At 56.1% G+C, this 12,155-nt stretch overlaps 1 protein-coding gene and 1 long non-coding RNA gene across 3 annotated transcripts in view; one reads left to right on the top strand and one right to left on the bottom strand.

Annotated features, from left to right (window-relative positions):
• The window catches only part of COL17A1 (collagen type XVII alpha 1 chain), a 52,186-nt gene extending 40,435 nt beyond the window's left edge, over window positions 1-11,751 (top strand). Inside the window, exons 35-56 of the mRNA XM_038578717.1 lie at window positions 65-145; window positions 1,471-1,506; window positions 2,025-2,102; window positions 2,988-3,041; window positions 3,335-3,388; window positions 4,019-4,078; window positions 4,407-4,433; window positions 4,761-4,793; window positions 4,880-4,945; window positions 5,248-5,289; window positions 5,754-5,879; window positions 6,395-6,532; window positions 7,029-7,094; window positions 7,414-7,518; window positions 7,808-7,897; window positions 7,986-8,096; window positions 8,496-8,642; window positions 8,871-9,230; window positions 9,786-9,923; window positions 10,166-10,228; window positions 10,384-10,464; window positions 10,830-11,751. Coding sequence (XP_038434645.1) covers window positions 65-145; window positions 1,471-1,506; window positions 2,025-2,102; window positions 2,988-3,041; window positions 3,335-3,388; window positions 4,019-4,078; window positions 4,407-4,433; window positions 4,761-4,793; window positions 4,880-4,945; window positions 5,248-5,289; window positions 5,754-5,879; window positions 6,395-6,532; window positions 7,029-7,094; window positions 7,414-7,518; window positions 7,808-7,897; window positions 7,986-8,096; window positions 8,496-8,642; window positions 8,871-9,230; window positions 9,786-9,923; window positions 10,166-10,228; window positions 10,384-10,464; window positions 10,830-10,882 — 2,009 coding nt within the window. The 3' untranslated portion in view covers window positions 10,883-11,751. The remainder of the gene's footprint in view (window positions 1-64; window positions 146-1,470; window positions 1,507-2,024; window positions 2,103-2,987; window positions 3,042-3,334; window positions 3,389-4,018; window positions 4,079-4,406; window positions 4,434-4,760; window positions 4,794-4,879; window positions 4,946-5,247; window positions 5,290-5,753; window positions 5,880-6,394; window positions 6,533-7,028; window positions 7,095-7,413; window positions 7,519-7,807; window positions 7,898-7,985; window positions 8,097-8,495; window positions 8,643-8,870; window positions 9,231-9,785; window positions 9,924-10,165; window positions 10,229-10,383; window positions 10,465-10,829) is intronic.
• On the bottom strand, window positions 427-10,415 carry LOC119866580. 2 transcript variants are annotated; one of them, XR_005380538.1, is made up of 4 exons: window positions 6,619-10,415; window positions 2,003-6,336; window positions 1,811-1,884; window positions 427-716 (listed from the first exon to the last, which is right to left on the bottom strand). It is a non-coding gene; the product is annotated as an uncharacterized LOC119866580 (long non-coding RNA). The 2 variants fall into 2 exon arrangements; XR_005380539.1 differs by lacking the exon at window positions 1,811-1,884.
• Window positions 11,752-12,155: the final 404 nt, after the last annotated feature.

Below are 12,155 nucleotides of genomic sequence, written 5' to 3'. Positions count from 1 at the left end.
GGCCTGGGTCCCAGTGCCTCTCAGCAAGAAGAAGGGTCCCGGGTCACAAGCCTTCTGTTTTTAGAGGGATCATCGACGATCACTGTCCCAGGCCCCCCCGGGCCTCCTGGAGCCATGGGACCGCCAGGACCTCCAGGTGCCCCAGGTCAGTTGTTTTCTTGCTTTACTCCTTGGTTGCATTTAAGTACAGCAGTGTTTGCTCAGGTCCTGAGCCCCAGGGAGGAGCCCGCTCGGGCCCAGCCTAGTGAGCGCCCGTCTCGCCGCAGCAGGCACTCCAAGCCCCACCCGGCAGGCATTGCCCACCCCCCCACCCCGCAGCAGCCTTGTGGTCACTCAGCTAAGAACTAGCAGAGGCAGACTTTGGCCCCGATCCTGCCGCCTCTGCAGCCTGTGTGTGACTTCAGTTTGTTGCTTTATGGAAAACAATTTAATAAAATGCATTAAGGGCAACAAAAATGCTAGGAATCTATTTGGAGAAACCATCTCCACATTGTCCAAACCGCAATGAGATCGCTACAAAATCACACCGACTTCCAGCCGTCATTTAGAAGCGCAGGTTGCGGGATCCCTGGGTGGCGCAGCGGTTTGGCGCCTGCCTTTGGCCCAGGGCGCGATCCTGGAGACCCGGGATCGAATCCCACGTCGGGCTCCTGGTGCATGGAGCCTGCTTCTCCCTCTGCCTGTGTCTCTGCCTCTCTCTCTCTCTCTCTCTGTGACTATCATAAATAAATAAAAATTAAAAAAAAAAAAAAAGCGCAGGTTGCTCGAGCCCTGTGCCCTCTGAGGCTGCGACTGTAGTTTTACAAGATGAGAAAAAAAAAACATGCTGTAAGGAAATGAAATCCTTACAGGTTAAAGGAGTATAGGTGATACTTTTTTCTACTTTTCCAAAATACCTGTGATTTTATATCTATTTTTTTGTTTTTGTTTTTTTTTAATTAAATAATCACTACACCCAACATGGGGCTGGAACTCACGACCCCAAGATCAAGAGTCTCATGCTCTTCCGACTGAGCCAGCCAGGCGCGCCTATCTATTTTTCAATTTAAAAAATTTTACATGAAAAAAAATAAAATAAAATAAAAATAAAAAAAATAAAAAAGATAAAAAATTTTACATGTAAATGAAGTAGGTGATTTAATGCAACCCACACGGGTATGGATCAGCCTTCTGTCCTGACCGGCTCCAGTGAGAGGGAGGATAGGAGGGTGCTGAGAAGTCCCCACCTGGGGGGCAGTGGCCCCAGGCCTGCCCCAAGCCCTGGAGTTGGGCAGAGGAGCTCTAACAGGATGGGTCACAGGGCTGGTCTCCAATCTCAGTCAACAAGCTCGCCTTTTTGGGCCACTGTTCTGCACCTGGGAGGAAGCTACCTGTGTCCCCAGGGCACCTGCCCTGCCCTTTCTTCAGACCTTTCTAGAACTATGACCCTAGAGGTATAGTAAAGCCTTTTCTTCCCGACTCCATCTCCAGGTCCTGTGGGTCCAGCTGGTCTCCCTGGACAGCAAGGTATGTCAGTCCTGAGAGAACGTGTGACTGTGGGCTCAGCAGGGGAAGCCTCCTTCCCGGGCTGGACTTGGAACCCCATCTTTAGGTGAAGTGGCAGGCCTGAATTTGGGGAAGGGAGATGAGGGGGTGACCTGGTGCTTCCCCCAGGGCCTTGCAGGGCCTCAAATGCCAGGGGAGACACCTCTCCTCCCTCTTGTGTTTCTGAGAATGTAGGGGCCCTTGGGCAGGGGGCCGAGGCTGTGTGGTCCCCTGGTCAGGGTCAGGCTTGGCTATGGCATAGGTGTCAGGCCTCTTGTGACCATACCCTGATACTTGTGCAGCCATCTATCCAAACACCAAAAAACAGGCTTAGGAAAAGTTGGTCCATTTCCTCTTGGGCTGTTGGGACAACAAACAGGAAGGTTCACCGGCCACTCTCTGGCCCCATCCGCGCACCTGCAGGGCTCCAGGCCTTCTAGACAGAAAGCTGGGAGGGGTCACTGCAGGCTGTGCCCACCTGAAGTGTGTCTTTTACACAGGCCCACGCGGCGAGCGAGGACTTGCTGGCGAATCGTTCATGGGCAGCAGCAGCTCCATCTCTGAGCTCCTCTCTACCCGTGAGTGCCCCCGTGTTGTCTGGGGTGAGGGGACACCAGGGTGGGAGCAGGACAGACGGGGCCTGTAGCAGCTGTACCAGTGCGTCATCCTGAGCTCCAGTGTGAACGAGGATGACGAGTTCCTCTGAAAGGCAATGCTAGCCTGGAAGGAACAGCAGGGCTTTTGTCAACTCTGGGGGATGAGTCACTGGATGGGGCAGCTGTCAGAGGTTCTCGGGATTCTAGGGGGACCAGAGTCAAGTGGGGCCTCTGTAGTGAGCTGGGCACTGGGATGATGGCTGGCAGGAGTACTGCATCCCCCACTTGGTACAGTGACAAGGGTCTATGGGTTCTCAGCCACAGACCCCACCTGCAGGGTGAGTTCTGGGTTCTTCTGTTCCCAGGGTCCTTTAAAGAACCCATGCAGACCTGCCACCGGGCCTCCTTCTTAGAGGCCCGAGTAGCAAAGACCACGCCAGCTTTGTCCGGCCGTCACTGTGTGCTAGACACATGTCGCAGTACTTCCCTGGGTCTGCACAACGTGCTGTGACGTGGGTTTTAGGCCTCTGGTTTAGAGAAGAGCAAGCAAGGCCGAAAGGGATCAAGGACTTGCCCAAAGTCAGCAGCTGGAAGCAGAGCAGGATTTTGAACGTAGGCTATCTGACACCAACACCATGTACTTAGCCGCCCCCCCCCCACTGCCGTGTGCCCACATCAGCTACCGGGGAGTGTGCCTGGAGCCCTGCCCCGCCCCACTTGTGAGTGAGGAGCACCCTAGCAGAGCTGGCCTCTGAGGTGTGAGTGTAGCCCCGGGGTGCCTGGCCCTGAGGATCCTCATGACGGCTGAGGCTGGCAGAGAACAGCCTGATGTGAGTTTTTACTCATTTCTGTTTTTTCTCTCCACAGAAGGTGTTGACTTACGGGGTCCCCCAGGCCCACCTGGACCACCAGGGCCTCCAGGTAAGCATCTCAGGGATCATTGGAAGGTGGGGGATTGTGAGGAAGCCGAGATGCACTCCCTGAGTTCAGCGTGGCCTCTTGCTTGCTCTCTTCTGCAAGACCTTCCATTTCGGGTCCGCCAGGACCCTGAGGCCCCACAGGTGAAGGCCGAGCTCCCCGGCAAGAGATACGAGAGCATTGGCACCCAGAGCCTGGGCCTGGCTCTCGGGAAGAGCTTACCTGCCACTTCTCCCCAGCACAGGGTTCTTGGCCCGTAGCCTGGCTTTACAAAGTCTTGGTGGTTCTTTTTCTAGGAGAAGGCCGGCCGGGCCCGCCGGGCCCTCCGGGATCTTTGCTGAGCAACTCAGGTAATGTTACAGAGTCAAGTCCCACCTGTTGTCCACCTCAGCCCCAGTCCCTGGACCTGCTGTGGTCATAAGCATATGGCCTTCCTGACCCGCTCGTCAGGCTTCCTCCTCAGACCTGCCACTAGGGTGTGTTTGCATGAACTCTGTAGAACGGGAGTTCTGCAGGGAGAACAGGAAGCCAGACCAGCCCCCCGCCCCGCCCCCGCAGCTAAGCTGGTCAGAGGGAGGGAGCGAGTTCTGCCCTTGGGGAGCTTCTGGACAGACTCATTTGTGACTGGGGACCTGGTTTCTGTCCTTGGGAAGCCCAAGTCTGATAAGTAGGCAGGATACACATTGAAAGGAGATAAATGTTGACAGAACAACACGGAAACACATGGAAATAACTTTAGAGCAAATATTAGCCTAGAACTTGTCCCTCATGGAAAATGTACCCACTCATCTATTTATCCATCCATCCATTTGTTAGTTTTTTCTTTCACTTATTTTTCTATCTATCCATCCATCCATCCATCCATCCACCCACCCACCTGTCTGAAAGGTGTGGACTGAGCATGTGCCGTGTGCCAGGCTCCACGGTAGGTGCTCCTCTCTCACAAATACCTCTGTGCCCACACTCTTTTTCCTCTGCAGAGACCTACTTCTCCGGTCCCCCAGGGCCCCCTGGCCCCCCAGGCCCCAAGGGAGACCAAGGTGAGTAGCGTCTTGGGACGCAGAAGCCTCCTTGCTCAAGGTGGCCAGGAGAGTCGGATGGGGCTGGATACACTGGGGCATTTATGCATCCTCCTGCCACATCCCACCAGGAGCTCGGCAGTCTGGAACGTGGGGTGGGGGGCATGGTGGCTAGAAGCTCTACAACACATCGCCGCCTCTGCGCTGGCCTGCCGGGAGGAGAGGTGTGAGGAACCTCGGGCCCTGTGTTTGCTCCAGCACAGGGGCCCTGTCCCTTCCCCTACGGGCCCCTTGAAGCCATAGCACCCGGTGGGCACGCATCTCACGACTGTCTGCCTCCTTCCCTCAGGCCCCCCAGGCCCTCGAGGACACCAAGGTACAGTAAAGCTGGCACCAAACAAGATGTGGGGTGGCAGTGGGGGTTGGGGGTGGCAAAAGCTGACCTTCCGAGAGCCTTGAGCTTCCTGTAAATGAGTTTTGTCCAAATGAGTGCAGGTAGATCAGGGTGGGTGTCTGTGAATAGTCGGGAGTGTGTGTGTGTTTGCGCGCATGGGCCTGTGGCAGCTCTAGCGCTGCCCAAAGGGAGTGCAGCCTCAGCATCATGAGTGTTGGAGAGCCTTTTGGGAGGAGGGAAGGTGGGGTCAGGGCTGGGCCTGGGGAGGAGGAGCGCACCACTGACTGACCCCTCTCGGTGTGTCCCCAGGCGAGCAAGGCCCCCCAGGATTCTCAGGCTCCGGTGAGTGCTAAGCCCCTGGCCCGTTGCTGGCTCTGGCCAGAGCCCCTCAGCCCTGGCTGACTGCACCGTGTGTTGTTGCTTACCAGGCTCCAGTTCTCTTGGACTCAACCTGCAAGGACCACCTGGCCCCCGGGGACCCAAGGGTGACAAAGGTCAGTGAGGGGAGCAGCCAGGAAGGCAGTGAGGCATGAAGGCAAGAATGGCTCCCAGAGTCTGAACAGAAGCTAGTGGGTACCTACTGGTGCTAAAGGCTTGGGAGGAAGGAGAGGCTGGAGGGCAAGTGGGATGAGGACGTGAGCACAGCCTCTACCTGAAGGGAGCTGCCGTAGCACCGCAGAAACTGAGACACGTGGGGTAGCTGTTGAGTCACATGCTGATGAACGTGGTTGGGCCTAACCACGGAAGGATTCCTGGAGGAGGTGATGCAAACAGGGCTTCTGGTTTTGGATTCCAGGTGATCCTGGGGTCCCTGGCATGCCTGGCAGACTCTCTCAAGGTAAGAGCCAAAGGTGACAAAGTTCTCCCCTAATTCAAGCAAGGATTCCGATTCATTCATCAACCCACCCACCCACCTACCCACGGTTCAGTGATGTGCTAAGCCTGTGAGCCCTTTAAGTTGGTAGGGGTGCGAGGGAAGGACTGGTACAGTACAGGTGGCTAACGATGCCAGATGACACAGGACAGACCTGGGAGCCAGGTGTTCAGAGGTGAGGGAGCCTCTGGGGTGCTGAGCAGATTGCTGAAGGGAGGGTCTGGCCTGGGCAGGCTCGACTCTGTGCCCCTTTCGGACAGTGCTCGCTACAAGCACTCACTCCCTTCTCCCTATGGAGAGACCCTCCTCTTTGCCACTATCTTATTTCTTCCACTAAGAACGACCTTCCCTCCTCAGGCTGTGGAAGCAGTCTCTGGGCCCTTCTTTGACCCTAGGGTGTCGGACTTAGAAAGCTTTCCTTCCTGCAGGGGGGTCATCGTCGAGCACCATGTTCATGCCAGGTCCACCAGGCCCTCCAGGCCCACCGGGGCCTCCGGGCTCCATCAGCAGCTCTGGCCGGGAGATCCAGCAGTACATCTCTGAATACCTGCAGAGTGAGTGCCTGGGGCCTGAGTGTGTGCGTGTGTGTGCGCGCGCGTGCGCACACTGCTGGGGCATCTCCAGTGCTTTCTGGAGCTCGGCTATTTCAGGAAGCCTCCAGTCCCCTCCTCCTTATGTAAATAAACATGACAGATCCCGTTGCCTGTACCAGTGCGGGGAGGTGGGGGAGGCTCTGGGAGTGGGTGGGAGCCGGAGGCGGCGAGCGGGGCCAGAGGGGTGTGTGTGTGGCAGGGGGTAGCAGTCTATAGGCCCAGGCCTAGGTCAGAAGTCTGACCCTGGAGCCAGGACTGCATGTCCATGCACTCCCCGAACACCCACCTTCTCACGGCTACCACACAGGCTGGTCCTCAGCTTCTCTATCTGTAACCAGGAGTCTGGGCTCCCTGCTGGCCCTGCTTTGGCCCATGACTGTGGTGGGGAAGGCATCTCATCAAGTGCTGCAGGTCATCTCTGTGGGGAGGACATGCCCTCTCGGGGACCGGCTTGACTTTGCCTTCTTTGTTGGCAGGTGACAGCATTAGGTCTTACCTCTCTGGAGTTCAGGGTCCCCCAGGCCCCCCTGGTCCCCCGGGGCCTGTCACCACCATTGCGGGGGAGACTTTCGACTACTCAGAGCTGGCAAGCCGCGTCAGCAGCTACTTACAGAGTAAGCCTCCCCCCGGTCCTGTCATGACCCCTTCCTCCCATGGCCACTTTGCAGGCTTCCTCGCTTAACGTTGCTGTTCACTTTACCCTTCTGGATGTGAAGTTCAGGTCTGAATTCATGGCTGTCAGGCCACTGGGATTAGCTTCAAGAAGGGGTTGCTCAGATTAGGAAGAGGCCACACCGCGGAGCCACGAGTAATGAGCCTTCTTGCGCTTGACAGATGTGTCCTAAGATGTGGAAAGGCAACAAGGTGGGCAGGATCTTAGCAGGAGTTAGGCTAAAGCATACTCTGGAAAACGGCGTGTCTTACCAAACAAATGCAAAAACAAAACCACCTTCGAGTTTTTTTCATGCGTTCACAACAGCCTCCCAATCCCCCATTCATTCATTTCCACAAATGGAGCAGCTAGCTGGCCAGTCCTGGTGGTTCTGCAGCAGTGAGGGCGTTGCTGCCTTAGTCTTGCTAAGCAGGTAACTCGAGGTTCTTTCCCGACAGCCTCAGGGTACAGCATCGGCTCCTCCGTCTCCATCTCTACGGAGGACATTGTGGCTGCGCTGCAGCGTGAGTACCTACGGCGGGCCTGCGGGTGGGAGCCCTGGGGGCTCGGCCTGCCCCTACCCGAGCTGCTGAGGGCTAGTGAGGAGGCCCTCGTCCTCGTTCCCAGCGGCCAGTGAGTCCCTACCGGCTGGAATCTCCAGCACATCTCCCCGTCCCCAGCGCCAGGAACTGGGCAGGTGCCTGGTCGGGGACCTGGAGGCTTGCTGACTCCCCCTGTGGACGGAGAACCCGGAACTCAGGGGCAGACCTGGCTGTGGCCGCGCGGTGGCCCGGGAGCCCTGTGGCCTGGGTGGGCCCACGCCAGCGCTTCCTGTCCTTGCAGGAGATGATGTGAGGCAGTATCTGCGTCAGTATGTGATTGGAGATTGGTCGCTCCAGTCTTTGGACTACGCCGAGCTGAGCAGTCGCATTCTCAGCTACATGTCCAGTGAGTGTCCGCCCTCCTGGCCTGCCCACTGCAGGCAGATGGTCAGCGGGGCCCCAGAGGGTGTGGGTGCTGAACTTCCCTGCACTGGCCCCCGATGCTCCCCCGTCATGTGGCCCCAGAGGGAGCGCGCTGTTTTCAGAGCCCTTCACATCTGTGGCCCAGGGCAGGTCCCCGAGCCTGGCTGGGGAAGCCAGGAGCGTCTGGGGCACTGTCCTCTATGGGGTTCACACACAATTCGCATACACATGTGCAATCTGAATCTATCACAACCTGAGGTTTTGTTCCTCAGGTTCTGGAATCAGCATTGGGCTGCCTGGCCCCCCAGGACCCCCTGGCCTCCCAGGAACATCCTACGAGGAGCTGCTCTCCTTGCTCCAGGGTAAGGCTGGTCAGGAGCTTGTGGTAGGAGGCAGACGGCCCCTGGCCCAGACCCCCCACTGACTCTGTGCCCTTCTTTGATGTCTCAGGGTCTGAATACAGAGGCATCATTGGGCCCCCAGGTCCCCCTGGGCCCCCAGGGATCCCAGGCAACGCGTGGTCCAGCATCAGCGTGGAAGACCTCTCTTCTTACCTGCACAGTAAGGCGCAGGGAGGGCAGCCATGGAGAGTTAAACTATTGGACCAGTCACCCAGTCCTCCTGAAGCACAGACAAGGAACCCCTTTGCTTTTGAGGTGCTTTCAGCCATGACAGGAAGACTAGTTGGGAGAGACATGCTCCCAAGTACAGCCCTTAGAGGACTCATGAACAGCGTGTGGTCATGTGGCAGGAGGGTGCAGACAAGGGGATATGCTTTGGACTGAGTGAGACCCCAAACTGGGAGTGGGGAGGGCAGGTCTAAGCAGTGGCTCCAGGGTGATGCCAGAGCTGGGCCCCCAGGATCCCCTCCTCCTCAAGAGGAGTTGCACCCCTGCACACAGCTAGGAATTCTGCTTTCCCAGCGGCGCGATCCCTGACCGTTCTCTGCCTCCCATTCAGCTGCAGGTGTGTCATCCATCCCTGGCCCCCCAGGCCCTCCTGGTCCCCCAGGTCCTCGAGGGCCTCCAGGCGTCTCAGGAGCTCTGGCAACCTACGCAGCAGAAAACAGCGACAGCTTCCGGAGTGAGCTGATCAGCTACCTCACAAGTAGGTGCCCCTCCCCAGACCTTGCTCCTCCCTGCAAGAGGGCAGCTGAGGCTGGAAGGAACCTGGGAGGCCAAATGCCTGAGCCCTATAAGGCAGGAGAGCCGGTTCTTCCCTCGCCAGCCCTCCTGCTCCTGCGCGAGTGCCTCGAGACCCTGGGAGAGGCCTCTTAATTCCCTTCCTCTCCACCCCCACACCTAAGCCCCAACTAATGTGGCCTCCTTCCTGCAGGCCCAGATGTGCGGAGCTTCATCGTGGGCCCGCCAGGGCCTCCAGGGCCACAGGGGCCGCCTGGGGACAGCCGTCTAGTGTCCATGGATGGCTCCTACAGCCGGGACAGCAGGTCCTCCTCTCACAGCGCGTCCGTCAGCCGGGGATCCTCCTACAGCTCTTCCATGGGCATAGGAGGAGCCAGTGGAGGCTCCCTCGGCGAAGCAGGGGCCTTTGGCCTGGACATGGGCCTGGGCCGAGGCTATGGGGGAGCAGCAGAAGGTGGCATGTATGGTGGTGAAGGTGGACCACTTGGGGCTGGCTTTGCCGGAGGTCTGGACTACAACGAGCTGGCCGTTCGGGTGTCTGAGAGTTTGCAGCGTGAGTCGTGACCCTTGGGCCTCGGTGCTGTGGGGAGGTTGGAGGTGGGGGAGCCCGTGAGCAGCTCAAATTATAGGGTCCAGAAACTCACCCTCTCATTTTCGGCATGCCCAGGCTCTGGGACAGCACTTGTAGAATCAGATGGGCAGGGACTGAAGGCAAGAGGCCCAGACTCCACTCACAACCAGCTTAGTTCAGGAGCGCCAGGCAGGGCGGACCCATACTGCAGGGAACAGGGCTTGTTGGGGTCCTTGGACTTTGCTTCCCTAGCTAACTAGTGGTGTGTCTCAGAAGTCTTTATGACAACCATGGGTTCTGGGGCTGAGGGCAGGCCCTTGGTTAAGAAGTCTTCTCTGCCTGTAGCTCATCAGCACAGCTTTGGCGTCAGCAAGCCTCTAATGACAGGCCGTGGCAGCAGAGGCCTGGGCGAGTTAGTGGCCAGCGGGGCTTCTCCCTTGCTGCCACTTCATCTAGGTTATAATGGCATGGGAATTGGCAATCCTGGGGCTCTGTTCTCCTGCTGCCTGTGCCCACACTCTGGTGCTTCCCACATAGGTCAGGGCCTGCTGCAAGGGATGGCCTACACCGTCCAGGGCCCCCCAGGCCAGCCAGGGCCCCAGGGCCCCCCTGGCATCAGTAAGGTCTTCTCTGCCTACAGCAACGTGACCGAGGACCTCATGGACTTTTTCCGAAGTAAGAGCACCTCCGTGATCGTTTTCCTGACACCTTGCTGCCCGGTCTCACGGGGGAGAAACCAGACTCCCAAAAAAACTTCCGGTTATTAACACTTGAGAGGCTGAAAATCTGATAAATTCTGAACTCTGTCTTCTTTGGGTCCTGACTCTGCCACTCCCTTCCTGTGTTTCTCTGAACAAACCCCTCTACCTCCCAGTTCCAATGATCCCTTGTCTGAGGCCAGTCTTCTCCCCCTGCAGCTTACGGAGCCATTCCAGGGCCCCCTGGGCAGAAAGGAGAGGTGGGCATCCCAGGACCCAAAGGTAAGTGGTGGCAGGGAGATAGCCACCAGGATCCTGTGTAAGCACCAGCTCTTCCCGGGCAGCCACCTCCTTGCCACTGCTGTCTAGGAACCTGTGTGTGGGGCCCCTCCAGCCCCTGAGCTCCCATTTGAGCACAGCTATCTCTGTCCTCCCAGGTGAGAGGGGCCCCGCAGGACCATCAGGTCGGCCTGGGCCACCCGGCCCTCGAGGGCACAAGGGAGAAAAAGGAGACAAAGGTAAGCCTTGGCTGCCAGGTTCTGCAGTGTTAGGAGGCTAATACTCCGAGAAGTAGGCAGTTCGTTCCAGAGCAAGCCTGAAAAATTAGGGCGAATGCCAAATTACTAAAGGCAGATGCTGCCATCAACATCATTTGCATAACAATGAAATGAACAGCTAGGGAGAAAGGAAAAAGACTGCCAATGCAAGCAGGAAAAGAGAACCACTCTGTGATGAAAGAGGGTAAACAATTTAAATAAATTGATAGTCTTACAAAAGAGTTCATCTTTCAAGCCCGTTTTGCAGTTGTCACAGTTGCTATATAATTGCCCAAGCTGAAGGCTCACAGGCCACGAGGTATTTAACTTCTTCCTCCTAACTCCAGGTGACCAAGTCTATGCGAGGCGGAGAAAGAGAAGCATCGCCATCAAGCCATGAGCTACCCTTGGAGGAACAGCCCCTGGCATCAGTTCTTGCAATGGCTTATGGCGTCCACGTCAAAATCTCTCCAAAGGGTGGAAGCTGGAGGCTCACTTCCTACTGAGACAGCACAGCCAAACGATCAATAGAACACCTGTTGTAGTCTGGAACAATCGTATATAGACGTGTATCTCTCTATAAAGATGTATCGTCCAGTCAAAGCTACACAGCCTGAAACCACTCCACCAGGTGATAAAGTAGCTGCAGTTCCAGAAAAAGACTGGTTGCTCTGCTAGCTCTGAGCCCCTTGGCTTCCTTAGCTCTTAGTTCTAGATGCAACCCAGGAAAGCCAGTTAGATAGAAGTTGGCTTAGGAGTCCTTGAGCTTTGCCTAAGAATGAGCCAGAAAAGGGAAGACGGGTATAGGGTGTGTTCTGGTTATCACTGCAAGGCTGTGCTGTTCCTCCCTGTTTGTTCTGCATTCTCTAGTCATAGAAAGGACTTGGCTAAGAAGCAACTCTTGCAACTGAAAAAATTAAGAAACTCACTTCCCCTGAAGATGGTGACAGGGTTTCTAATAGTCATTCTCACCACTTGGTCTATTCCCACTTGCTTAGGAAGTCTGTCTGATTGTAGCTATGGTCTGTTTCTACAGGGCCATGCTAGCATTTAGAAATGTGTCCTACTGCACTAGACCACAGCAAGGGGCAGAAGAAAGGCAGTGGGGAAGGAGGAGAAATAGAAAATTTCTACTTGGAGATGGCACAGGAGACTGGGCACAGCTGGGCGTTGATGCACTTTTCAGTATCGAAAACATGTACATGGTCTGTTAGATGAAAAGTCATTTCAATTGCAAAATTTCCAATTAAAGTTTTTTTCTTAATATTATGTTTAGTGTGATCCATCTAACCAAAGTGAGAGAAAGAGAATGAAAAAGAGAAAGGGAGGAAGGGGGAGGGGACAAAGTAGGAAAGAGAAGGAGGCAGAAATGGGGAGAAATGCGGGGTTGCAGGAGGTGGGTGGAGACTAGAGGCAGGACAGAAGGAAAGATGAGACAAGGGAATGAAAAAGGAATAAAAATGAAAAAAAGTGAAAGATAATGAGCAAGACAGAGAAGAGATAAAATGTGAGAAAGGAATAAATAGTTGTAGGTGAGAAAAGATGGAGACAAAGAGATGAAAGAATGGAAAATCGAGGGATGCCTGGTTGGCTCAGTGGTTGAGCGTCTGCCTTCAGCTCAGGGCGTGATCCCGGCGTTTCGGGATCGGAGTCCCACATCGGGCTCCCTGGAG

Source organism: Canis lupus, chromosome 28, assembly GCF_011100685.1.
Source record: "Canis lupus familiaris isolate Mischka breed German Shepherd chromosome 28, alternate assembly UU_Cfam_GSD_1.0, whole genome shotgun sequence".
In the NCBI taxonomy this organism is placed as follows: domain Eukaryota; kingdom Metazoa; phylum Chordata; class Mammalia; order Carnivora; family Canidae; genus Canis; species Canis lupus.
Note: the sequence above shows the minus strand (reverse complement) of the source record. Positions and strands in the feature narration are given on the sequence as shown.